The sequence below is a fragment of the Saimiri boliviensis genome, chromosome 7, assembly GCF_048565385.1.
Source record: "Saimiri boliviensis isolate mSaiBol1 chromosome 7, mSaiBol1.pri, whole genome shotgun sequence".
Lineage (NCBI taxonomy): Eukaryota > Metazoa > Chordata > Mammalia > Primates > Cebidae > Saimiri > Saimiri boliviensis.
In genome coordinates, this window is record NC_133455.1 from 25,665,635 (window position 1) to 25,693,567 (window position 27,933).

Below are 27,933 nucleotides of genomic sequence, written 5' to 3' on the forward strand. Positions count from 1 at the left end.
TCCCCTTGTGCTAGACATGGCACTGGACGTCTTAGCTATGATGTCTAATTCATTGTTCACACCAGTCTCATGAGGATGGTTGTGTTGTTCTCACATTACTAAGGCCAAATGGAGGTTCAAAGAGGTGAAATAACAGAGCTACAAGAAGCCGAGCTGGGATCCAAGTCTAAAGGACTATGTGAGTTCCAATCCACATGCTTCCCAGAGGATCGCAGTGAGCAGAACCTGGAAAATGTTAAGTTCCACTTTGTGTTTTATGCTGACTCTTGCAAAGAGGCAGGGAAAGAACAAGATCAATGGCTCTGACGAATTCTGGGACATGTCTTCATTCTCCTTCCCTGCTTGTGCCTCTTTAAAACTTTTCCCATAAGGTTTAAAAGCTCTAGAGGGTCCTCTTTGACTTCTAGCCACTCCAACTACATTCTGAGTTCAGAAGGAGCTTCAAGAGGAAAAATGGACACTGTGTAATAGAAAGTATAATGGGAGCTGGGTAACTGTGCTGAGCAGGAGCAGGGAGGATGTCTCATGGGGAGATTCATATTTTAGAAGTTTTAGTCTGGTAGCTGTGAGGAAGATGGAGCTCATCCGAGGGTTATTCCTTTTCTTCTTATTATTATTATTTGAGACAAGGTCTCATTTTATCACCCAGGTTGGAGTGCAGTGGTACAATCTCAGCTCACAATCTTGACCTCCTAGGCTCAAGCAATCCAACTGCTTCAGCCCCTTAGGTAGTTGGGACTACAGGCACATGTCACCATGCCCAGCTAATATTTGTATTTTTTGTAGAGATGAGTTCTTGCTATATTGCCAGGGCTAGTCTGGAACTCCTGAGCTCAAGTCGTCCACCCACCTTGGCCTACCAAAATGCTGGGATTATAAGAGTGAGCCGTGCCCAGCCCTTGTCAGAGGAGAGAATCTCACTGTGTCGCCCAGGTTGGATTGCAGTGGCATGATCTTGGCTCACTGCAACCTCTGCCTTCTGGGTTCAAGCAATTCTCCTGCTTTAGTATCCTGAGTAGCTAGGACTACAAGCATGCACCACCACACCCGGCTAATTTTTTGTGTTTTTAATAGAGGAGAGGTTTCACCATGTTGACCAGGCTGGTCTCAAACTCCTGACCTCAGGTGATCCACCCACCTTGGCCTCCCAAGGTCAAAGGATTATTCAAGCTCATGTGCAGGGAGACTGTGTAGACATCAACAGTAGAAACTGAAGTAGAAAAGATGGGGTCCTGAGCCGTGCAGTAGCAGTGGTCTGGGGGGAAGGAATAAAGAATTCTTACTGCTGCAGCCTCAACAAGACCTGCTGACTAGCTGAAAGTGTGAGGGAGAGGAAGGCATGCCAGTCAAGTCTCAGTTTTCTGACCAGGGTGACTAGGCCAATGGTGGCACCATTCTTAGAGCCTGGGGAGAAAGGAAGAGCAGTGGATTTTGGGGGAGAGATGATGGCTTTAGTTTTGAGGTGGTTGTGAGCTCTCCAAATGGAAATGTCCCATAGGCATTTAGATCAATAGGTTTGTTCATTCTTTCATTCTACAAATATTTGTGGACTTCCACTCTGCTCCAGATGTTGAGTTTGGCATCAGCTGAGGAGTGATGGCCAAAACACATGTGTTCTCTGCCTTCATGAAGCTTTACAGGCAATAAATAAACACAGAAATACACACATAGTTACAAATTACGGTAAGTGTGAGGCAGAAAAGAATAAGGTGCCAGGAGAAGAAGAAGGATCAGCCTGCAAGTATGAAATCTGACAGTGGAAACTGGAAGTTGGCAGAGTGGGATGAGAAGGTTCTGGAGCTCAGAGGAGCCAGTGTCTAGCTGCAGAGTGGGAGGGGCTCATCTGCATGGAGGTGGGAGCTGGAGACGATGTGAGGGAGCTGGGCCAGAGAAACTGCATTACCGGACGGGCTGCCGGGGCTGGGAGTGAAGAGCCAGACACCACACAGTCTGGGGCCAATGTTTCCATTCCCTCAGACTCTTAGCATTTGTACCCAGAGACAGCAAAGTTTTGGTGTGTCTGAAAGATTATTTTTCATCCATGGGCGTTTTACCGCCTCTCCATTTGAGGCATGTTCACACGTGAAAATATGCACAAGGTACTGACCGATTTGTTGTGGATGGTGGGAGACCTGAGTAATTTAAGGAGTTCATTCCCTGATTAAGTTAACCCCAGACTGGATTGAAATATTGATGCGAACTTGGGATTCTTAAAGAAAAAGAATAAGTAGCCTGGCATGGTGGCTCACTCCTGTAGTCCCAGGCACGAGGATGGCTTAAGCCCAGGGTTTGGGACCTGCGTGGGCAACATGGTGAAACCCTGTCTCTACAAACAATGCAAAAGTTAGCTCGGTGTGGTGGGGTACACCTGTAGTCCCAGTGTCTTGGGGGACTGAGAAGTGAGAATCGCTTGAGCTGGGAGGCAGAGGTTGCAGTGAGCAGAGATCATGTCGCTGTACTCTATCTAGCCTGGGTGACAGAGTGAGACCCTGTCTCAAAAAGAAAGAAAGAAAGAAAGAATTAAAAAAAGAAACAGCAACCTCTGTATAGCCTATGTTCCATCCTTTTCCCTTAACTGAAAGCCAAGAGACATGGTTTTGTAAGAGAGCCCAATTCAGCCCCAATCCATCTGGCAGAAACAGAGCATCCAATGAGCTTTTCAAAACCACTTGGCACCAAGTAACAGAAAGGAAAATTGTAGGAGCCCAAATTGGGAGTTGTTCAGCTACATGCAGATCATATCTACAACAACAATAAAAATTAACATTTATTGAGCACCTACTATGTGCTGGGCATTGTTCAATTTATTTAATTTTCAAATAGCCCTACGTAGGATTTACTCTTTGTATCCCCATTTTGCAGATGCCTTTCCCAAGGCCCCCAAGCTTTTACTTAGAAGAGCCTGGATTTGAATGTAGGCAGTTGGGATCACAGAGCCTGCTTTCTTAACTACTCTTTGATAAATGGGTCACACCTACAGTATTTAGAGTAAATGGGCCTGTATTGAGGAAGGGCCTGATTCGTGAGACACCGTGGGGCGATGATCTATGAACCCACCTCTAAAGGAAGTGGGGAGGCAGAGAGGACACCTCCAGGCAGCCTCCAGGTCTCCTCCCAGTTCCTTCCGTCCCCATGAGGATTTGGCTTCACAGAACTGCCTCTCCCTGGGCAATTGAGCCGCTTGCCCACCTGAGAGGCCCACTCGGGCTGAGTAGGTGCTTCTGGGTCCCCCAGGCCCCAGGGCAAGCAGGATGAACGAAGAGGAAGGTAACTCCCACCCAAGGCAGTGGCGCCCTCCAAGACTGCCTCATGAGGAAGCCGCCCGTCACTGCAGAGGCCCTTATTCCTCCGCAATTTGCAGACCCACTTATCTGACATAGGCCAGTTTTATCCTAAGCAGAACCAGGCCTATGCAAACCCATTTCAAGGACCCCCACATGGGTCTAAGATACCCCCCAGGGTGCAAGTTTCTCACCCAGACCCCTCTGGCAAGTTTTAGGAAGTAAGCCCTTCCTCCCCCAATATCCTCCCCCTCCCAGACACTTGCCCTTCCCCAGAGGTAGTACCCACCCACCAAGAGTCAAGACAAGGCAATTCTTACCTTTCCACCTGGAGGTTGACTTTGGAAGGCTCCACGTTGGGGTTTTCCCATTCCATTTGCGGGCAGTGCATGAAATAGCAAAGGGTGTACAGGGCCTCGGGCTCCCAGTACAGCGCCCCCTGCTTGTGGTGCAGGGGGGTGCCATTGCCGTGGTGCTTGGCATTGAGGGGCTGCAGGTGATGCATTGCACGGGACACCAGGTCACCTGTGGACAGAAGGAAGATTTCAGATCCTCCAGGCAGCCCACACTGGCAGAGAAACTGGACCTGAAGATCTCTGTAGACATTCTGGTCCTTGCAGTGCCTTATTTAAATGAAGTAGTCCAATGGGACCTTGAAGTCACACACCAAGCAGAGAGGAATGGACTCATTCACTCGGCACAGGAGGGCTTACCGAATCTGTGGTGCTGTTTCTAGCACAGAGGGCTGCTAAGGTCATTTTAACCCTGCCTTTCTGAAACCCAATGTTTCTAACAAGGCGCAGGAAGCCCTTTGTGTCCCGTTCCTGCATACTGCCTCCCTCGCCTTGTGACACACCCTCTATGTTGTGGCCGACACTGCTTTAATTGTAGTCACTAGAATGGGCTATGCTCGCTCTTGATCCTGAGCCTTGTCAATATGCTATTCCCTCTGCCTAGAACATTCTCTCCCTCTTCTTCTCCAGGATAACGCCTACTGATCATCCAGGTATCTGCTTATAAATTAATTCCTCCAGGAAACCGCCTCTGGAACCACCCCTGTCCTGACTTGATGATCACACTGTGCTTTCCTTGTTAAGGCACTTAGGGTGCTGTACTGGAATTGCCTTTTTCCTTGTCAGTCTTTCCTAAGAACAGCAACTCACTCTTACAATGGCACTCAATTTATGCCAGGCGGAGTTCTAAGCACTTTAATTTATACCTATAAAGTCGATACCTTTATAAGCCCATTTTACAGGTGAGGAAATGGCAGCCCAGAGAGGTTCAGTAACTTCTCAAGGTTACATAGCCATAAGTGCAAGGGCCAGGATTGGAACCTAGTCAGCCTGGCTCCAGGATTTATGCACTTAACCATGCTCCTGCAGGACAGGGGCTCCTTGAGAATGGGCTATGCTCTCTGTTGCCTCTGAGCTTGTGCATATGTGATTTCCTCTGGGAATAGGGTCAGGGTTAGGGTTAGTATTATTCTCAATGCCAATAGGCCCTGGGGACATATTGGTCTTTCTTGCTTCCTCAGAAGGAAACCAGCCTTTTCCTTAATCAAACCGAATCTGCATGCTCCCAGGTTGCTTGCTCAGGGAGGAAAATCCTCCTGTGGGGAGGCTGGCTGATCCTGGAAGCCTGGAATTTTCTTGGCTAAAAGGGTGTTTCCTGAACTGGGATGGTTTGCATGCCACCTTCATGAGTGTAGCTGTATCCAAGCAGCACGTCTACTGTTATTTACTTAATTTTAAATGGACTCCTTTTGTTTTGTTTAAAGATATCTATCTAAAAAGCAAAATTATGCACTATCATATATGAATGATCAGTAGCATTTGACATAGTCACTATAAAAGTAAAAAAAAATTTTTTTTGAAATGGAGTCTTGCTCTGTCATCCAGGCTAGACTGCAGTGGCATGATCACCACTCACTGCAACTTCCGCCTCCTGGGTTCAAGCTATTCTCCTGCTTCAGCCTCCCGAGTAGCTGGGACTACAGGTGCCCGCCACCACATCTGGCTAATTTTTGTATTTTTAGTAGAGGTGGGGTTTTATCATGTTGGCCAGGCTGCTCTTGAACTCCTGACCTCAGGTAATCCTTCCATCTCTGCCTCCCTAAGTGCTGGGATTACAGGCATGAGCCATCACTCCTGGCCCTGACAACAAAACAGTCTACACTTCACCCTTGAACAACACAGGCTGGAACTGTGTAGATCCACTTACATACGGATTTTCTTCCACTTCTGCCACCCATGGGACAGCAAAACCAACCCTCTGCTTCCTCCTCCTCCTGGCCCTACTCAACATGAAGATGACAAAGATGAAGATCTTTATGATGATCCAGTCCGTTTAATGAATAGTAAATGTAGTTTCTCCTCCTTCTGGTTTCCTTAATAATCTTTTCTTTTCTCAAGCTTACATATTGAAGGATATCGTATACAAAAATATGACATAAAATACATGTTGATGGACTGTTTATGATATCAGTAAGCCTTCTGGTCAACAGTGGGATATTAGTAGTAAGTTTTTGGGGAGTCAAAAGTTACACCTAGATTTTTGGGGTTCAGTGCCCCAAAGTCCCACATTGTTCAAAAATCAAATGTAATTAATTTCTAGTTAAACTCTGGCCCCATTTTCCTTTGTTATAAATAACAGGTGTTAGAGAAGTGTTAGGGGCTCATATCGAATGGAGCCTTTCTTTTTAAAGGAATTAAGATTCAAATGAATTTAAAAGCATCACGCTATAATCAATGTTACTTAATGCACTGGCCCTGTCTCACGATCATCTCATAAACACTAGAATATGTTGCATACTTTGGGATACTTTGGGATAGAGTCACCAAAGATATCTGTGATGGTTCTTTTTTTTTTTTTTTTTTTTTTTTTTTTTTTGAGACAGAGTCTCACTCTGTCACCCAGGCTGGAGTGCAGTGGTGCGATCTCGGCTCACTGCAGCCTCAGCCTCCCGAGCAGCTGGGATTACAGGTGCATGCCACCATGCCAGGCTAATTTTTTTGTAATTTTAGTAGAGATGGGGTTTTGCCATGTTGGCCAGGCTGTCCTCAAACTCCTGACCTCAGGTGATCCACCTGCCTCAGCCTCCCAAAGTGCTGGGATTATAGGTATGAGCCACTATGCCCAGCCAGTGATGGTTAATTTTACATGTCAACTTGGCCAGCCTATGGTGCCCAGTTGTTCGATCAAACACTAGTCTAGATGTTACCATAAAGAAGGTTTTTTTCTTTCTTTCCAATTTTTATTTTAGGTTCAGGGGGTACATATGCAGGTTTGTTACATGAGTAAATTGCATGTCACAGGGGTTTGGTGTACAGATTATTTTGTCACCAGGCAATCAGCACAGTACCTAACAGATGGTTTTTCAATCGTCACACCCCCCTCATCCTCTACCCTCAAGTAGGCCCTAGTGTCTGTTGTTCCCTTATGAAGGTATTTTTTTTAGGTGTGATTAACATTTAAACCAATAGATTTTGAGAAAAGCATATTACCTTCCATAATGTGGGTGGGGCTTATGCAATTAATTGAAGACCTTAAGAGAAAAGACAGAAGTTCCCTGAGGAGGAAAGCATTCTGCTTCCAGACTGCAACAACTTTTACTAGAATCTCCAGCCTGCTGGCCTGCACTGCAAAATTTTGGACTTGCCAGCTCCCGTAATCACATGAGCCAATTCCTTAAAATAAATGTCTTTCTCAGTCTTTCTCTCACCGAGAAAGAGAGAGAGAGAGAGAGAGAGAGAGAGAGAGAGAGAGAGAGAGAGAGAGAGAAATCCCGTTGGTTCTGTTTTTCTGGAGAATGCTGACTAATACAGTATCTGCCATTATGCTAGCCCCTGTTGGAGGTATGTGTCTCCCCCATCCCCTCTCATTGTCCAGCTGAAACCAGGCCTGTAGATCTCACCCCTTCTCCACCCTCCTGCTGTTCCTTCCAGCGTGACACATTTACCTAACATCCAAACTGGAGTAAGTGAGGCAAAGTGAGAGGCAGGAGTTTCTCCACTGAAGGTTTGGGACTCACCTTGTGGCTTCCTGTTTCCTGTCTGAGGGCGGGGCCACTACTTCAAAAGATGACTGACAAGAGGGCTGCTCACCAGCTTTAGGGGGAGCTGACTACAGGAATGAGGTTCACGGAACTCTTGATTGATTGATTGATTGATCGATTGATTATAGACGCAGCCTTAAGTCCTTCTCAAGACAAGATTTCATGCATCTACTATTTCTTTTTCTTTTCTTTTTTTTTAAGAGACACTCTCTCACCCAGGCTGGAGTGCAGCAGTGCAATCATAGCTCACTGCAGCCTGGGCTCAAGCAATCCTTCCACCTAAGCCTCCCAAGTAGCTAGAACTACAGTCACAAGCCACCATGCCTGGATATTTATTTATTTATTTATAGTAGAGTTGGAGTCTTGCTTTGTTACCCAGCCTGGTCTTGAACTTCTGGCCTCAAGTGATCCTCTTGCCTCAGCCTCCCAACGTGCTAAGATTATAGGAGTGAGCCACAGCACCCATCCCCAAGCAACCTCTATTTCTAATAGGAATTGTCAAAAGAAAGGAAACCTCTATGTTATCTAAGTCCTAAGGCCTCATCAGGACAGCCTAACTAGACTACCATCTACTGAGTTCAGTGCCTGGCCAACAGATCAGGGCCTTGGGCTGACAGGAGCAGGGGGTATAATGGTCAATTTCAGGAGTCAACTTGACTGAATCAAGGGATACCTAGATAGCCAGGAATGCATTATTTCTGGGTGTGTCTGGTGAGAGTGCTTTCAGAAGAGACTGACTTTTGAATCAGTGGGCTGAGTGAGGAAGACCTGTCCTTGCCCAGTGTGGGCAGGCACCATCCAAGTGGCCGAGGCCTGGATAGAGCAAAAAGGCACAGGAAAGGTAATTTTTTTTTTTTCTCTCTCTCTCTCTTCTAGAGCTGGGACACTCTTCCTCTCTTGCCCTTCCTCCTCCTGCCGTATAAGGACATGGTGACAAGCCACCATCTTGGAGGCAGAGCCAGACCACCTGACCTTGACCTGACTGGCATCTTGATCTCCAACTTCCCAGCCTACAGAACTATGAGGATATACAGAACTACTGCTGAAAGGTAGGTAGGGGTCAGAGGAAAGGGTTCAAATCTCAGCTCTAGCCTGTGAAACTGCAGGTGAGTCACTTAACCTCTCGAGTGAGGAATAATCTTCACCTCTCCGTTGGTTATGAGGATTAAGTGCAAAATGTGCAAATGCTTGGCACACTTGGCATTAAATAAACAGTTCTCCTGGGCTCATGGCCTGCCTGCTCTTCTTCCTTTCTGAGTGGTGAGACCAGGATGCTGGGTACGTGGGACAGAAAGGGATAGTCCTGCCAGCACCCTGAACCTTGAGCACCTGATTTGCTGCTTCATGCCAGGGGCGATTTTTTTAGGACTCTGAACTGTAAAGCTGCTCACTCCTGGGGTCCCTTTGGGGTGCACCAAGAGCCTTAGCTGCTACTGCTTCCTTTTTCTCTCCATTCTCATCTTTTAGAGATTACACTCCCAGAGAGGAAGGAAAAAAGGGAAGCTGAACAAGTGCCTGCTTCCAGGCATGTGGAGCACTCTAGCCTCGTAAGGGGAAGCTCCAATCACTGGTCACAATAAGAGCTCCCAAACAAACAAACAAACAAACAAACAAAAAAAAAAGAGCTCCCAAACAGTAAAAGTTGGGAAGCAACCTAGAAGAAAACTCAAAGATAGAGGCCTGGGGTGGGATCAGGCACTCTGACCATGTTTTTAATTTTCTGATGAGGACAGTGACCTAGAGTAGAGGAAGATGAGACAGCAGAGGTAGAAGCCCCAATATGCTGAGCACCCACCATGTCTCAGGGCATTTAGACACATTTTCTGATGTGATTTCTATAAGGGCCACATGAGGTGAGTATTATATCCATTTCAGAGATGAGAAAATTGAGGGAGGAGGCAAGCAGCCCAGGTGTCATTCATCAAGCAGCAGGCTGTCACTCCAACCTTGCGTTTGTCATACAATGTGGGCTTGTGCTGTTTGTTGCTTCAATACAGTGTCTCTAAAAAGGCACAAGTCGGGAACCCACTTTTGGGTGTGGTCCTTAAAAACTGATGAAGTGTCTGAGGCTCAAATCCCAAACATCTCCCAAAGTCTGTGCCTTCGCAGACTCCAGAGTCAGGCCCATTTGGTGGGGTGGGGGCTCAGGAGCTTGGCCGGCCTCTGCTGACGGAACAGAGCTTCCCTCGTGGGGTTCTCAGAGTCTACCCTGTTACTGTCTGTCTGGAGGAGAGCAGGGTGGCAGATGGGTCAACCTGTATAAGTGACCAAGGAGGCTGTAAGAAATAAATCACCAAGCAGGAAGAACCTGGAGGGGTGGAAGAAGCTCAACCAGGCCTGGACGGAAGCGATGCTGAAATCAAAAGAAGCCTCGTCTCTCTGGTCAGACTTCCTGCCTGGCCCCTGGCAGAACTGAAAGAGCTGCTCCCTGAAAGCTGTGAAAAGGAGGAGGAGCTCAGGCAGCTCAGCTCTGGAGACACCAGAGGAGGCTAAGGTGGATGACAGCAAACCAGCAGCTAGTGCTTCCTGTGTACAGGATAATTCTCAGAACTTTATACCTAATGCACCCATTTGAGTGCCACATGACCTGATGGGGCTGGTCCTGATAGCATATGCATCTTACAAATGAGGAGCGTGAGGCACAGAGAGCTAGTAAGACTGAAATGACACTGCCACTGGGTGCAAGAACTGGCCTGCAAACTGTTGCCATCTGGCTCTCCCCCACCCCACGCTGCCCCATGAAGGCAGAGGTCTTCATGCCCTCGGGAGATTCCAAGCTGCTTCCACATCCCCAGGGTTTTGGCAGGACAGCTCAGCACGCCTTCCACTGGCGTCTGTTGGTGGTAATATTCTTGGTAGGCAGAGTGGGGAAGAGCTGCATAGACTGTGGAAGCAGGGTTGATGCCAGTAGCTTTGGAAAGGCCTGGAGACTTTCCAGTCCTGCCCTTGGCTGGGAGGTCAGGGTCCTCCAAGGCAGCCCAAGCCATAGGCTCATGCAGGTTCATGGGAGGCCAAGGCCATAGGCTGTGGGCCACAGCTCGGCAGGAAGAAGTGGTGGCTACACATCAGATGCCACCTGGGGACTCTGAAAAACTGCAGGATGAACTTGCAGAAGCTGGAATTCCAGTGAATCTGCATTTAGAGGGCAGAGTCTGAGAAGCTCTGAGGTTGGCCAGATCTGAGGTAGACCTGGCCTCCACTGCCCCCAGGGAGAAGCAGTTTGAAGAATGTGGGCTGCCCGGTAACTGAGCCGTGTTGACACTCACTGTCCTCCGGGAGGAAGGCTATGCTGCAGACAGCCTGGAGTGAGCAAGGGAGGGCGGAGGGAAAGCCACAGGGGAGGCTGGCATCAGGAAGACCTGAGAAGGAATTCTGCTTTTTTTTTTTTCCTTTGTAGTTGACATGTAAGAATTGCACATATTTATGGAATACACAGTGATATTTCGATACATCTAATGTATGATGATCAAATCAGGGTAATTAGCATATCCATCACTTAAACATTTATCATGTGTTTGTGCTCAGAACATTCAAAATCCTCTCTCTAGCTTTCGACATATACAATACATTATTGTTAACTATATTCATCCTACAGCGGCATAGAACATTGGAACTTAGTTCTTGATCTAGCTGTAATTTTGTATCCATAACCAGCCTCCTCCTATCCTCTAATCCCCCCTACTCTTTTGGCTTCTAATAACTATAATGTTAGTTTCTACTTCTACAGGCTTAATATTTTTGTTAGATTCCATATATGAACAAGATCATGTGGTATTTATCTTTCTGTGCCTGACTTATTTTATTTAATATATTGTCCTTCAGTTTCATCCACATTGCCATAAATGACAGGATCTCATTTTTAATGGTTGAACGGTATTCCATTGTGTATATATACACATTTTCTTTATCCATTCATCTGTTGATGAATTCGTCACAGGTTGATCCATATCTTGGTTTCGTAGATAGCATTGCAATAAACAAGAAGGTGTAGACATGTCTTGGATATACTCATTTTCTTCCCTTTGGATAAATGCCCAGTAGTGGAATTGTTGGATCATACAGTAGTGCTATTTTTAGTTTTCTGAGGATCCTCCACACTGTTATCCATAATGACTGCACTAATTTACATTCCCACTAATAGTGTGTGAGGATTCCCTCTGCTCTACATCCTCACCAGTATTTGTTATTTTTTCTTTTTGATAACAGCCATTCTAACTGGGGTGGGATATCTCAGTATGGTTTTGATTTGCATTTCCTCAATGATTATTGAGATTAAGGATTAAAAAATATACTTGTTGGCTATTTGTATGTTTTCTTTTGAGAAATATCTATTTAGATCCTTTGCACATTTTAAAATCAGAATTGTGTGTGTGTGTGGTTGAGTTCCTTGTCGATTTTGGTTATTAGTACTTTGTCAGATGAATAGTTTGCAACTATTTTCTACCACTCCATAGGCTGACTCTTCAATTTATTAATTGTTTCCTTTGATACACAGAAGCTTTTTGTTTGATATGGGCTCATTTACCTATTTTTGGTTTTCTTGCCTGTACTTTTAAATTCTTACCTATAAAATCTTTGCCTAGACCAATATCCTGAAGTGTTTCCCCTATGTTTTCTTCTAGGAATTTTACATTTCAGGTCTTGAATTTAAAAGTCTTTAATCTATTTTGAGTTGACTTTTGTATATGGTGAGAGATAGGAATCCGGTTTAATTCTTCTGAATATAGACACCCAGTTTCCCCAGCACCATTTACTGAAGAGTGTCTTTTCCCCAATATATGTTCTTGGTGCCTTTGTTGAAAATCAGTTGGCTGGAAATATGGATTTATTTCTGGGTTCTCTATTCTGTTCCATTGGTATAATGTCTGTTTTTATACCTATACCATGCTGTTTTGGTTACTATTGCTTAGTATACTTTGAAGTCTAGTAGTATGATGACTCCTCTTTTTGCTTAGGATTGCTTTGGCTATTTAGGGTTTTTGTGTTTTCATACAAACCTTAAGGTGTTTTTTTGTTTCTTTGAAGAATGTCATTGGTGTTTTGATAAGGATTGCATTGACTGTAGATTTCTTTGGGTAGAATGGTAATTTTCCAACATTAATTATTTCAGTACATAAGCATGGAATGTCTTTCCATTTTCTGTATTCAATTCTTTCATCAGTATTTTGTAGTTTTTATTGTAGAACTCTTTCATCTCTTTGGTTAAATTTATCCCTATATTATTTTATCTTATTTTATTTTTTTTTTTGGTGCTATCGTAAATGGGATTACTTTCTTGTTTTTTTTTCAAGCAGTTTGTTATTGGCATATAGAAACACTACTGATTTTTGTATGTTGATTTTGTATCCTGCAACTTGACTGAATTTGTTATTCAGGTCTAATAGTTTTTTGGTGGGGTCTTCAGATTTTTCTAAATATAAGATCATGTCATCCTCAAAGAGGGGCCATTTTACTTCCTGTTTTTCCACATGCATGCCATTTCTTTCTCTGGCCTAACTGCTTGTTAGGGCTTCCAGTACAATTTGAATAAGAGTGGTGAAAGTGGGCATACTTGTTCCATTTCTTATGGCAAAGGCTTTCAGCTTTTCTACATTAAACGTAATGTTAGCTGTGGGTATGTCATATATGGGCTTCACTGTGTTGAGGTTTGTTCCTTCACTTTCAGTCTATGTATGTCTCTACAGGTGAAGAGACTTTCCTAATTTGTTGAGAGTTTTGGAATGCTGAATGTTGTAACATGCATTTTCTGCCTACATTAATTACTCACATGGTTTTTGTTCTTTATTCTGCTGATGTGATGTGTCTGTCTATTGATTTGCATAGGCTGAACCATCCTTGCATTTCTAGGATTAATCCAACTAGATTATGATGTAATATTTTTCTGATGTGCTGCTGAATTTGCTTTGCTAGTATTTTGTTGGGATTTTTGCATTTATATTCACTGAGGATATTGGTCTATAGTTTTCTTCTTTGTTTTGATTTTGTCAGATTTTAGTATTAGGATAATATTGGCATTGAAGAATGAGTTAGGAAGAATTCTGTTGTCTTCAATTTTTTTTGAATAATTTGAGAAAAATTGCGTTAATACTTCTTTAAAAGTTTGATAGAAGCAGTAAAGCCATCTAGCCCTGGGCTTTTCTTTGTTAAGAGACTGTTTATTACTGAGTCAATCTCATTACTTGTTATTGTTATGTTCAGGTTTTCTATTTATTCATGGTCCAATCTTGATAGATTGTAAGTGTCCAGGAATGTATCCATCTCCTCTAGGCTTTCCAGTCTGTTGGTGTTTAAAGGTCTCTCATGATCCTTTGTATTTCTGTCATATCAGTTGTAATGCCTGCTTTTTTTTGTCCCTGATTTTGTTTTTGTTTTTTTTCAAGAAAAACTTTTTATTTTGAAATAAAGATACATAAAAGGTTGCAAAGATGGTGTACATAACAGTACTGTGTACTTGTTACCCCTTTCTCCTGACACTAACATTTTGCAAAACTGTCATGTAGTGTCACAACTGGAATATTAACACTAATTCAGTCAAAAGACATTTTCATTATCACAAGAATCGCTCATGTTGATACAAGAATCCTGATTTTGTTTATTTGGGACTTCTCTATTTATTTCTAGTCTAGCTAAAGGTTTGTTAATTTTGTTTACCTTTTCAAAACACTTTTTATTGTATTTGATCTTTTGTACTGTCTTTTAGTCTCTATTTCATTTATTTCTGCTCTAATCTTTATTATTTCTTTCCTTCCACTAATTTTGGGTTTGCTTTCTTCTTGCTTTTTTAGCTCCTTAAGGTGCATTGTTGGGTGGTTTATTTAAAATCTTTCTACTTATTTCGATGTAGTTGTTTATTGCTATAAACTTTTCTCTTAGTATTGCTTTTGCTGCATACCATACATCTTGGTATGTTGTGTTTCCATTTTTATTTGTGTCAAGGAACTTTTTAATCCTTTTTTTTAAGAGACAGGGTATTGCTACGTTGCCTAGGCTGGGATGAAGTGGCTATTCACAGTTGTGACCACAGAACACTATAGCCTTAAACCCCTTGGCTCTGGTGATCCTCCTGCCTCAGCTTCCTGAGTAGCTGAAGCTACAGATGCGTTTCACTGTGGTTGGCTCTTTAACTTCCTGTTAAATTTCTTCACTGACCCACTGGTCATTTAGAAGCATGTTGTTTAATGCGCATGTATTTCCAAAGTTCCTCTTGTTATTGATTTCTAGTTTTATTCCTTTGTGGTCTGAAAAGATACTTGATATGATTTCAGTTTTTGAAAATTTGTCAAGAATTGTTTTGTGACCTAACATATGTTCTAAACTGGAATATTCCATGTTGTTGAGAAAAATGTATATTCTGTAGCTGTTGAGTAAAATGTTGTATAATGTCTGTTAAATCCATTTGGCTTAAAGTGCAGTTTAACTCTGATGTTTCTTTGTTGATTTTCTGTCTGGATGATCTGTCCATTGCTGAAAGTGGGGTGCTGATGTCCCCTACTATTATTGTATTGCAGTAAATCTCTCCCTTTAGCTCTAATGTTTGCTTTATATATCTGGTGCTCTGATGTTGGGTACATACATATTTAAAACTGTTATCTTGCTGAAGGGATACATTTATCATTATATAATGACCTTCTTTGTCTCTTTTTTTTTTTTTACTTAAAGTCTATTTTTGTCTGAAATAAATATAGCTACTCTTGTATGTTTTTGGTTTCTGTTTGTGTAGAACAACTTTTTCCATCCCTTCACTTTCAGTCTATGTATGTCTCTACAGGTGAAGAGACTTTCCTGTGAGCAGCACGTAGCTATGTCTTGTTTTTTTATTCTTTCAGCCGGTCTATACCTTTTAATTGGGGAATTTAAACTATTTATATTCAAGGTTGTTATTGACAGGTGAAAATTTACTCCTGCCATTTTGTTAATTGTTTTCGGATTGTTCTGTATATTGTATATTTTATATTGTATATGTTTCTTCCTCTCTTATTGTTTACCTTTGCATGTTGGTGTTTTTCTGTAGTAATAATGTTTGATCCTTTTTTGTTTCTCATATGTGCATTTGCTCTATCAGCGAGTTTTATATATTCATGTGTTTTCATGAGGGTATGTCCTTTAACTTCCAGATGTAAGGCTCCCTTGAGCAGTTTTGTAGGGCATAGAGGTGGTAAATTCCCTGAGTTTTGGCTGTTTTGGAAAGACTATTTCTCCTTCATTTCTGAAAGATAACATTGCTGGATATAGTCTTCTTGGCTGGCGGGAGTTTTTTTCCTCTGAGCACTTTGAATATATCATCCCATTGTCTCCTGGCCTGTAAAGTTTCTGCTGAGAAATCTGTTGCTACTTTGATGGGAATTCCCTTATATGTTACTTGATGCTTTTCTCTTGCTGTTTAAAATTTTTTCTCTGTCTTTGATGTTTGACAGTTTGACTATAATGTGCCCCAGAGGAACCTTTTTGGGTTTAATCTATTTGCAGATCTTTGAGCTACCTTATCTGAATGTCACCTATATCACTCACAGGAATTTTGAAGTTTTCAGCTATTATTTTATTAAATAGGTTTTCCATGCAGTTGCTTTTTGTAATTTTATGGAGTAGCTTTTTCAAGCAAAGACTTTTTGCTGTAGATCTATCTGTAGTGTTAGCTGGATAGGGTTATTTGGCTTTGATTCTGGGTGGATGCAGCAGTGTAGCCTCTGTATGATTTCTTCTGCTGTAGTCAGCATCAGCAGTGCCTACATGTTCCTCACTAGTTTAGACTGTAGTTGTTTGTGATGGATGTAGTATGGCTTTGCTGGGAACAAGGATGCTGGGTGGGCCAGTCCTTGGGTTCCTGAATGGTGCACAAAGGTATATGGTGGTTCCACCACTGAAGAGGGCAGGTTCACTGAACAGCAGTGGCAGTGGGCCCTGATTGGGCCTGTCCTGGGGCCCCCACATGGCACACATGGGTGCTGGTAATGACAGGCCCTGGGTGAGTTGCTCCTCAGGCTCTTGGGTGGTGGGTGTGGGTACTGATGCTGGCGGCCTTATCTTTAGGTTCCTGAGTGATATGTGGGACCACTGGAGGGTACAAGTTTGCTATTGGTGGTGGCCCCTGGGCAGGAAGCTCTCAGGTTCTGGGGAGTGGGTGCTTTGGCTTCCTATGTCCTGGAGGCAGTCTCCCTGATGCGCAGGACCACAAGTTTTGCAAGTTCCCCATGGTGTAGGGCACTGGTGGGCTTAGGTGCTGAGGATGTGGCTGCACTGCTGGGTGTAGCAGGTGTTGCAATGCTGCAGCCTTCTGGGTGGATATGGGAGATGTCAGCTGAGTTCCAAGTATGTGGAGACGCAGGAGCTACTGGGTCCCAGGGTAGGATGTAGTCTAGTAATGATTACTCTTAAATTGGTGCCATACTGCAGCAGCGTGGTTTTGCAGGATTGGGGAGCAGGGAGGGACTATCCAAGAGTGAATCCTCTCTCTGGAATAATGCAATTTCCTGGACTCTAGGCAGCTCCCCATGTTAGGCTTGGGGCCTATGAGGGCTGAGGGGCTTTCCTGTAACTAGCATTGCAGATGTTCCATTTCTAAATAGCAGGCCACTCTCTGATCACTGGATTGAGAGGAACAAAGAAATTGCTGGATGATTGGCCAAATTATCAAAGAATCAGAGGCTCCTAGAGTTGGGACTGGCCTTTGAGCTAGTCCAGTCTGTCCTCTCCAGAGTCCTCTCTGTGGCATACAGCAGAGAGAAACCATTATTACCATTATTACTAATAACGATAGTAAAAGCTATGTCAGGTACTGCGTAAAGTACTTAATATATGTTGTTTTTAATCCTAATAGTGCTCTAGAAGACATCGATATTATTTCAGTTTTGCAGTAGTTATCCTCAACTGGGCTGCTTTTGCCTCCCAAGGAACATTTGGCAATGTCCGGAGACATTTTGATTGTCACATCCAGGGAGCTGCTACTGGCATCTAGAGGTTAGAGATACTGCTAAACACGCTACAATGCACAGGGCACTTCTCATGACAAATAATTTAGTCCAAAGGACAACTGTGCCAAACTTAAGGAACAGTGTTTTACAGATAGAAAACAGGCCCGAGGTTACAGGGTTAATAAGAGGCAGACAAGATTCCAACCCAGGTCTGTCTGACTCTAAGGTCTGAGCTCTTCACTCCACAGTGATCTGAGTCCCTCTTTCAAAGGCAGCCTAATGAAGCCTTGGCCAGCTCTCAGTCCATCTTGAAGCAATTTAGCATTATGTAGCAAAGGTATTAACAACTACTCATAACTCCTGACTCAGTAATTCCATTTCTGGGACTCGGTCCCAGTGTTTGAATTCAAATGCAGCAAAATCTTCATGCACAAGAATTTGCACCCAAACCTTACCTATGGGATCCAAAATTTGACAAGTGTTTAAAAATGAAAAACATGATTAAATAAACTCTAGTACATCCACATGATAAAATAATAAACTTATGCAGTCATTAAAAATGTTTACATAGAACTGCAATGCCAAAAAAAATCCTCGTGTTAAAATGTTAAGTAGAAAAGAGCAAAAATCAAAATTGCACACAGTATAATCAGGATTACGCTATTAAAAACCAGGTACTAAGTAAATGCCGGTGGGGGGAACCCCCCAAAGTGTCGACCAAGGACTTTTCTCCCTAGTGGGATTATCAGTGACAATTTTTCTGTAGTTTCTGAACTTTGAATTATGGCATGCCCTACTTGTATTACAAGAATAATAATAAGCCTACTGAGGTGGTGCTTACCTTCTTGCACCTTCCATCTAAGGTGAGGATAGAAGACACTTATCTTTCCATCTGTCTCTCTCAAAAACTTCCATTAAAAAGCTCAAAACAAGAAGATTCAAAAGGAAGTGGAGAAGAGAAGACAGTAATTTTGAGCCCTACACCACTCATTCACTTCCCCGAGGCACTGGGAAGCCTGGTGGTCAGGTGCCTTTTGCCTCAGTTGAGCTGACCCTCTCACCATCTCCTCAGAGCACCATTCAGCTTGCCCTGCATTTCGAGGCTCCCTTCCTCTGTTCCTGTTTTCCTACCTTTGATTGCCCTTTCCTGCATTCTCCCAATAATTGAAGACCGAAGACCTTCAAGGCTATGACCAAATGCTACTTCTTCCATGAGGCCCTCCAGGATATCCCTGGTCAGAATCAAGTCCCCCTTTCTCCTATGTACCTGCAAAGCCTGCTTATAAAGTCTAACACATTAGGTGTTTAATTACGTTGCATTTCACAGTTAATTATCCACATATTTGCTTTCCCTACTGAGTCTCAAAAGCAGAGACCATGCCTCATCCATCGTCCTATTCTGGGAAGGGGAGGCAGTGTGGCATGTGGTTAGGAACATGCTCTTGAGACTCAGAGTGAGAGCCTCCAACCTGCTACTAATGAACTAAGTGACCCTAGGTGAGTTATTTAATGTCTCTGTAAGTGAGAATGATTATGAACTAATGAATTTGTTGTGTGGATTAAGCAAGTAATACATCTAAAGTACCTAAACTTGGTTTCATCTGCAAAATGGGGATAATAATAGTACCTACCTCATAGTACTAAATGAAAAAATGCATGTAAAGCATTTAGGGGGAGAGAGATCCAAGATGGCTGATCACTAGCAGCTCAGGATTGTAACTCCCAGTGAAAGCGCAGAGAACGAGAGGATGCCACACTTTCAGATGAATTCTTGTTGCTCACGCACCAGGAGATTCCCAGGGGAGGAGCCCCACGGGTCGCCAGCGCGACTCTTGTAACCAGCGAGGCGGTTTTGCTGGCACCTTGGAGCGTCGGTTCTTGGTGCAGAGTCAGAAAAGCAAGATCAATCTTAACGCAGCTTTTTTAGTCAGTGCAGTGGGTTGCTCAGATTTCGGCGCTGAGAATCAATAAGTTGGACGTCCACTCAGAAACCCAATTACAAAGACGATAATTATAAAGACCACAGATGGATAAATCTACAATGAAGGGAAGAAAACAGCCAAAAAAGGCTGAGAATACCCAAGATCAGAATGTCTCTCCCTCAGCAGGGGACCACAGTTCCTCATCAGCAACAGAACAAGGCTTGATGGAGAATGAGTGTGTTCCATTGTCAGAAGCAGGCTTCAAAAGGTGGATGATAAGAAACTTCTGGGAATTAAAAGACTTGTTCTAACTCAATCCAAAGAAATTAAGAACTTTGAAAAAAGGTTTGACAAAATGTTAACAAGAATACACAATTTAGAGAGGAATATAAGTGAATTGATGGAGCTGAAAAACACAATACGAGAACTTCGTGAAGTATGCACAAGTTTTAACAGCCGAATTGATCAAGCAGAAGAAAGGATATCAGAGGTCGAAGACCAACTCAATGAAATAAAACGAGAAGACAAGATTAGAGAAAAAAGGATAAAAAGGAATGAGCAAAGTCTCCAAGAAATATGGGACTATGTGAAAAGACCTAATCTATGCTTGATAGGTGTACCTGAATGTGATGAAGAGAATGAATCCAAACTGGAAAGTACGCTTCAGGATATTATTCAGGAAAATTTTCCCAACCTAGTAAGGCAGGATAATATTCAACTCCAGGTAATACAGAGAACACCTCAGAGATATTCCTCAAGAAGAGCAACTCCAAGGCACATAATCGTCAGATTCACCAGGGTTGAAATGAAGGAGAAAATACTAAGGGCAGCCAGAGAGAAAGGTCAGGTTACCCACAAAGGGAAGCCTATCAGACTTACAGCAGATCTCTCAGCAGAAACCCTAGAAGCCAGAAGAGAGTGGGGACCAATATTCAACATCCTTAAAGAAAAGAACTTTCAACCAAGAATTTCACATCCAGCCAAACTAAGCTTCATAAGTGAAGGAAAAATAAAGTTTTTTGTGAACAAGCAAGCACTCAGAGATTTCATCACCACCAGGCCTGCTTTACAAGAGCTTCTGAAAGAACCACTACACAGAGAAAGGAACAACCAGTATCAGCCTTTCTAAAAAATACCAAAAAGTAAAGAGCATCAATATAATGAAGGATTTACATCAACTAATGGGCAAAACAGCCAGCTAATATTAAATGGCAGTATTAAACTTACATATATCATTATTAATTCTAAATTTAAATTGACTAAATCCCCCAATCCAAAAACAGACAGGCAATTTGGATAAAAAACTAAAACCCGCCGGGCGCGGTGGCTCAAGCCTGTAATCCCAGCACTTTGGGAGGCTGAGGTGGGTGGATCACGAGGTCAGGAGATCAAGACCATCCTGGTCAACATGGTGAAACCCCGTCTCTACTAAAAACACAAAAAAGTAGCTGGGCATGGTGGTGCGTGCCTGTAATCCCAGCTACTCAGGAGGCTGAGGCAGGAGAATTGCCTGAACCCAGGAGGCGGAGGTTGCGGTGAGCCGAGATTGCGCCATTGCACTCCAGCCTGGGTAACAAGAGCGAAACTCCGTCTCAAAAATAAATAAATAAATAAATAAATAAATAAAACAAAACAAAAAACTAAAACCCATCGGTATGCTGCATCCAGACCCATCTCACATTCAAGGATACACCAAGACTCAAAACAAAGGGATGGAGAAAGATTTACCAACCAAACGGAGAGCAAAAATAAATAAATGAAAAGCAGAAGTTACAATTTTTGCCTCTGATAAAAGTCTTTAAAGCAACAAAGATCAAAAGAAGCAAAGAAGGACATTATATGATGATAAAAGGATCAATGCAACAACAAGAAGAGCTAAAGATCCTAAGTATATACGCACCCAATACGGGAATACCCAGACATACAAGACTTATAAACAGACTTAGACTCCCACACAATAATAGTGGAAGACTTCAACATTAACATTAGACAGATCAATGTGACAGAAAACTAACAACGATATCCAGGACTTGAACTCAGATTTGGAACAAGTAAACATAATTAACATTTATAGAACTCTCCACTTTAAATACACAAAATATATACTCTTATCAGTACCACATCATATCAACTTAGAAGTTTAAACAAAATGTTGGTTGGCTCCTTGTTTGTTATTCTCTTCCCTCATTTTCTTTCATGTCTCCATTATTAAGCACAATTATAGGCATACCCATATTTAGACTGCATTCTAGCCTGGGCAATAAAGCAATACCCCCATTCTCTCTCCCTCTTCCTCTTCCTCTTTCTTCCTCTTCTTTATTCTTTTCTTTATTATTCTTTTTTTCTTTCTCAAAAAAAAATAAAAAAAAATAAAGCATTTGGAACAGAGTCTGGTATACTGTATTTAATAAGTATTCAGTACTATTGTTCTTTGTATCACTACCATCATCATCTTCATCTTCATCACCATCCCATCACCATCATCATTACCATCATTACCATCATCATGATTATCATCTCTGTCATCATCACAATCCCTGTCACATCATCACCATCACCATCATCACCACCATCATCATCCCCATCATTATTGCCGTCACCATCATCAGCTCCATTGTCAACATCACCATCACGAACATCATCACCTCAGCCAACCCCATCATCACCACCGCCATCTTTTCCGTCATCATCACCATCACCACCATCATCATCTCCATTACATCACTATCACCATCATCTCCATCATCATCATCACCATCACCACCATCATCATCTCAGACATCATCATTATCACCTCAGCCATCACCATCATCATTACCACACCACCACCATCTTCTCCGTCATCATCACCATCACCACCATCATCATCTCCATTACATCACTATCACCATCATCTCCATCATCATCATCACCATCACCATCATCATCATCTCAGACATCATCATCACCTCTGCCATCACCATCATCATCATCATCTCAGATATCACCATCAGCACCAAAATCATCTCCATCATCATCACCATCACCACCATCATCGTCACTATCACCATAATAATCTCCATCACCACCATCTTCATCATCACTATCATCACCATGACTACCATCATCATGACCGTCACCATCTCTATCATCATCTCCATCACCGTCACCATCACTGCCACCATCATCACCATTAGCAGCAGCAGCAGCAACAGCAGCAGCCTAGTCCCAAGATCAGAGGTCTCAAGGATGCCTCTGAGGAGGGCTGGCCATGGGAGATGGAGTTGGCATCCTGGATCAGGACATCCTGATGGTGCAGCCACTATTAAGGGTTCATTTTTTCAATGATTAAAGTCCTACATGATCTGAGTTCAGATCAACCAAAACAACAAATCCAACTGTCACTAACTGAACTGGGTTTGGGTAGTTGGTAGTTTGATTTTAGAAACCTACCTGAGAATTGATCTACTAATAACCACATTTCCCAAATATCAGCCATTTGGGAATCACCATCACAATGCCTGTCATATCTGTGTGCTGCTGATAGTTTATTTACTTAATATTTTTCTTTAAATTGGCTAATTCTTTCACACATATAAATTCATTTTAAGAGGAAATTTCATATGAGTGTCAAAAATGGAAAACTAATATTGTCCTAATATTCATAAAAATATATTGCAATTAAAATTAAAAGGTGTTTTGGGCATCACCTACTATCATTTCCAGTACCACCCTTGGGGAAATGCTCCTCTAACTTGCCTGACTCAGCCTTATCTGTGGAGCCCCCAGGAAACCATTGTTCCTGCATGCCAGGTGTGACCACCCTGGGACAAAGAGTCACAAATTCCAATGGTGGGTTCCTTCTGTCCAAACCTATGCTGATATGGCACCTTCACTGCCTTCCCTACTCTTCCTTCCATCCATGGTCAGCTACCACTTGCTCTAGTACATTTCTCAAACCTCCCACAATCCTGGGAGAGGAGGTATTGTTACCCTTTTCTCACAGATGATAAAACTGGAAATCAGAGTGATCAAGTAACTTGCCCTAAGTCACACAGCACAGATGAGGAAACCAAGTCACTCCACGATATCGTAAACTGCTGTTGAACTTGTTTGACTGAAACCACTCTCCTTGAGAAAAAAAGAAAGAAACAAGAAAAGAAAACAGACCACATATAATCCCATTAGGTACAGAGTAATGAGAGATTTATTTTTATGGAGAAGGACAGATGAAGGAACAGAGATGCAAAAAGAGAAGGCTGACCTCTGGATTCAGCTGCAAGCTTGCCATTCATTCATTCATTCAGCAAATATGTTTCCTATAGTATGCCAAACATTGTTTTAGGTATTAGGGATACAGTGATGCTAAAAAAAAAAAAAAAAAGTCTCGGCCAGATGCATTGGCTCACACCTGTAATTCCAGCAATTTGGGAGGCCAAAGCAGGCTGATAGCTTGAGTTCAGGAGTTCGAGACCAGCTTGGCCAACATGGTGAAACCTCATCTCTACTAAAAATACAAAAATTATCTGGGCATGGTGGCACATGCCTGTAGTCCCAGCTACTCAGGAGGCTGAGGCAGGAGAATTGCTTGAACCCAGGAGGCGGAGGTTGCAGTGAGCCAAGATCGCGCCACTGCACTCCAGCCTGGGAGACACAGCGAGATTGCATCTCAAAAAAAAAAAAAAAATCTCAACTCTTACGGGATTTATGGTCTTGATGGGGGAGACAGAAAAGGAATAAATATATAGCATGTCAGTTGGTAACAAGTGCAAGAAGAAAATTATAGCAGAAGAGGGAATAGAGAGTGATACAAGGAGGGATAGGTGGGTGGGGCAGTCATGGAGGGCATCTCTGAGGAGGTGGCATTTTAGAAGAGGCTTGAATGAAGTGAGAGAGCTTTGAGAATATTAGGGGAAGAACTTTCCAGGCACAAGGAGGTGCAGGTGCAAAGGCCTCATGATGGTGGCATGAATGGAATATTCAAGAAATATCAGGAGGCCAGTGGCTACTTTGCCACATGGGAAGGTGACAGGTATACCCTAGGGGCTGGAGGCAGGGGATGCTCAGAAAATAGCCCACTTACATTTCAAACAAAAAGAAAGGCAACTTTGTCCAAGCAAAAAGCACTAGTTTTGTGGGTTTACTTTTTCTTCTGGTGACAGTGAGGACAGACAACCCCAAAACCCTTTTTCTGCAGTTGTAAATTAATGGCCCTGTGTTGATTGCCTAATTGCCTGGGGACAGCAAGTTCACACTCCGGTGTGAAAAGACAACAGAAAGAGACATTTTACAAGGAAGTCTTGATTTTTTTTTTCTTTAAACAACAGAAAGCAAACAGTGTAATTAACGACTGTCAGCTGGGGGTTTAACTGGGAGCTTGGGGGCAAGGCTGCGGTGACAGGCGGAAGGGCCAGGACAAGGTCTCAGAGGACACAAATATGGACTTGGATGGGACCAAAAGCAAACTGGTCCTAAAGGGAGAGAAGCCAGGGCCTCTGCTTCCCCACAGCCCTGTGGGTGTTGGGTGGACCTGCTTCCCCCCGCCCTGTTCACTGGTTCAGGGGAGAAGACCCGGACTGCCCACCAGACTCAGCCAGCTGTAAAGTCCATCGCCGTGCAAATCTCCTAGGGCCCAGGATCAAAGGGCTGCTAGCTGGTGTCAGTTTGGCAATCTTCGTGGTCTCCTGATTTAGCTCACCAGCCAAATATTTTAGAACCTGCATAGCTTCAGCGCTATGTCCCTGAGTTTAAAATCCAGCTCAATGGAAAATTTAATATCTGACTAGGTTTCATTAAGCGTCCCACTCACTTGTAGCATTTTCTTCAGCTGTTGTTTCTCACACAAGTTCCCTTTAGGTCATTCATTTCTTCATTTGACATTCAAGGAAAATTTCCTGAGCCGTGGCTGAGGTGTTAGGTGCTCACAGTACAAAGCTGATTTGCACACAGCACAGCGGAGGGAAAAAGAAAAAATGGTTTTCATTATGACTGCCACTTACTAGCTGAGTGGCCTTAGGCAAGACATGTATCCTTCCTAAGTCTCAGTTTGCTTATCTGTGAAATGGGAATAATAATACTTGAAATGGATTCAAAGCAGCAAGTACACAGCAGGTGTTTCAGAAATAGTGGATATGTTTCTACCTCAAGCCATAACGGGCTGGACAAAGATAAGTGCTTTGGACATTCCAGGTGATCAAGACAGTTCTAGATTTTAATATGAAGCCGCAAGGAAACAGGCAAGGGTTACCAGGAGGAGTCCCAATCTGCGGAGGAGGTCACCCATCTAGATACAGCAGAGCATTGCTTTACAACAGGAATGGGCTCTGAGAAATATGTTCTTAGACAATTTTGTGGTTGGGTCAATATCATAGACTGCACTTACACAAACCTAGGGGAACAGCCTACTGCCCCCCAGTTTGCAGGGTGCAGCCTATCATACTTAGACTATAAACCCGTACAGTATGTGCCTGTCCTGATACTGTGAGCAATCATAACACGATGGGAAGTACTTGTATATCTAAACATACCTAAACATAAAAGCGATACAGTAAAAAAGACAGTAATTTCGTCTCTCTCTCTTTTTTTTTTTTTTTTTTTTTTTTTGAGACAGGATGTCACCCAGGCTGGAGTGATATCCTTAACCTTAACCTCTGGGGGCAGGTGACCCTCCCACCTCAGCCTTCCAAGTAGCTGGGACTGCAGCGGCATGCCACCACACCTGGGTAATTTTGTTTTATTTTTTGTAGAGACAAAGTTTTACTATGTTGCCGAGGCTGGTCTCAAACTCCTGGGCTCAAGCAATCCTCTCGCCTCAGCCTTCCAGAGCACTGGGATTCCAGGCGTGAACCGATGCACCTGGTCAGTATTATGATCTTATGGAACCACCATCATATATGCAGTCTGAATGACAAATGTCATTACACAGTGTCTACTGTAGTTGGTAAGGGATTGGTAGGTAACCTTTGTGAATGTTCACATCTCCAGGTTAGTTTACAGGAGAGTATCCACAATGCACCCTACAGAGCAAATTGCAAATCCTCAGAGTAATTTGGAGGGAACACAGACCCAAGAACACCCTGATGGTGCAGAGGTGGGGAACCTCAGGTCTGAGTGGAAACATCTGCTGGACTTCCCTGCAGGGAGCATAGTTTAGTGGTTGGGTATAAAAGCTTTGCTTGAGAAGCCTGGATTCAATTTTGAGCCATTCGATTCACAGGTGTGGTTGATCTTGGACAAACTGTTTAACCTCTTCTTGCTTCCATTCCTGTATCATCGAATGAGGACAATAATAACATATTCGAAGTGATTCCTGAAAACCCTCATCATCGTTCCCTAGTTCATTAAACATCAGCTGCTGCCGTTATTATTGCTATTAGCTATTACAATAGAGCTCCACTCTTGACCCTGGCCAGACTTGTCCCTGTTTCAACAAGAGCAGAGATGACCGAGGACAAACTCTCCGTCTCACCTTCGCTGGAAAAACAGTGGTTTCTACCGTCCACATTGGCAGAGCAACCTCTGAATATGAAGAACATCTCTATGTACACAGAGAGCAAGGCTGTATTGATTCAGACCACAGAGCAAGCCAGTCTAAATTACAGTCAGATCAGAAAAAAAAGGCAATTTTCTTCCTTTCAGCCGCGGACGTGACTTATCAAAGTGCTTCTCTGTGCACACATTCTATGGGGCTGGCTAAATGAATGTACAACACCCGTCGCAATTAGCAACACCCATTTGTGTGCCAACAATTCATATGCAAAAGTCAACATCAATGAGGACAGCATTTAATTTACAGAACAAATTGTCCTTAAAAACAATTTATGTGGCAAGCAGCTCCTGCAGGCTGCCTCTTAGGTGAAGAGCAGATTTGTTTAGCAAATCCTTTCTTCGAAGAGAGAGAGCCAGCATTATGCAAGGCCCCAGTCCAGGTGCTGGAGGCCGGGAGGGGACTTTGAGATATCCCAGGACAAAGCTTGAGACCTTAGGGACACTGCGTGTGGGCCACATGGCGTGAGGGCCTCTTCTGGGGTTATCCCACAAATCTATGACCCAACTCGGTAGCCAGATCCTAGATTTCTAGGGTCATGAGCCTGCCCTGGAAAATAGTTAAGTCCTAAATGTACAGCAGTTCTTCTTAGAGCAATGTCTCTCCGAGAGTGCTGCTTGGACCTTCTGCCTGTGAATGCCCTGAGTGTGTATTAAAATGCAGGTATTTCCTTACCCCATTCCACTTGCTGCAGATACCTCAAAATAGCATTCACGCATACTACCTCCAAGTCATGGGCTCATCTGACCTGCTGCTAGATCTTGTTATATCATGTGCTAATTGGAAAAAACAGACAAAGAACTACTATACCACAATTGAGATTAAAAATATTTTGATAATTGAATTTTAATGTCATCAGTTTCCTTTGTAATCCTTTGCACATTATGCATTGAAAAATATTATTCTGAGGCGGGGTCCACAGGTTTCACCAGATTGCCAAAGGGGTTGTGACACCCAAACGTTTCAGAAGAATCACAGGACTGACCAGTGGCTAGGAGGCCCTGCGACAGGAGGCATTTTGTGACTTCAGAGGTTTGCAGGGAATGGAAGCGCCAACTTCCAAATTCAGATGCCGGGAAAGTAGCTGTCTAGTGACCACAAGGGCCCCCTATGGCTTGGATCAGCTACTGACTCCCCTTGCAGAGGTGCTGGCCATATGCTTAACGGAGGGTGCCTGTCTGGGTGTCCAGGGACTTCCTCCAGGAAGAAGTGCAAGTTGCATTTTGGGTCTTAAATCCTTTCA

At 43.2% G+C, this 27,933-nt stretch overlaps 1 protein-coding gene across 3 annotated transcripts in view; it reads right to left on the minus strand.

The window, feature by feature from the left end:
• ABTB3 (ankyrin repeat and BTB domain containing 3) overlaps positions 1-27,933 on the minus strand; it is a 345,548-nt gene that overhangs the window by 113,576 nt on the left and 204,039 nt on the right. For all 3 annotated transcript variants that reach the window (XM_039472338.2, XM_039472337.2, XM_074402288.1), the window contains exon 3: positions 3,602-3,806. In XM_039472338.2, coding sequence (XP_039328272.1) covers positions 3,602-3,806 — 205 coding nt within the window. The remainder of the gene's footprint in view (positions 1-3,601; positions 3,807-27,933) is intronic.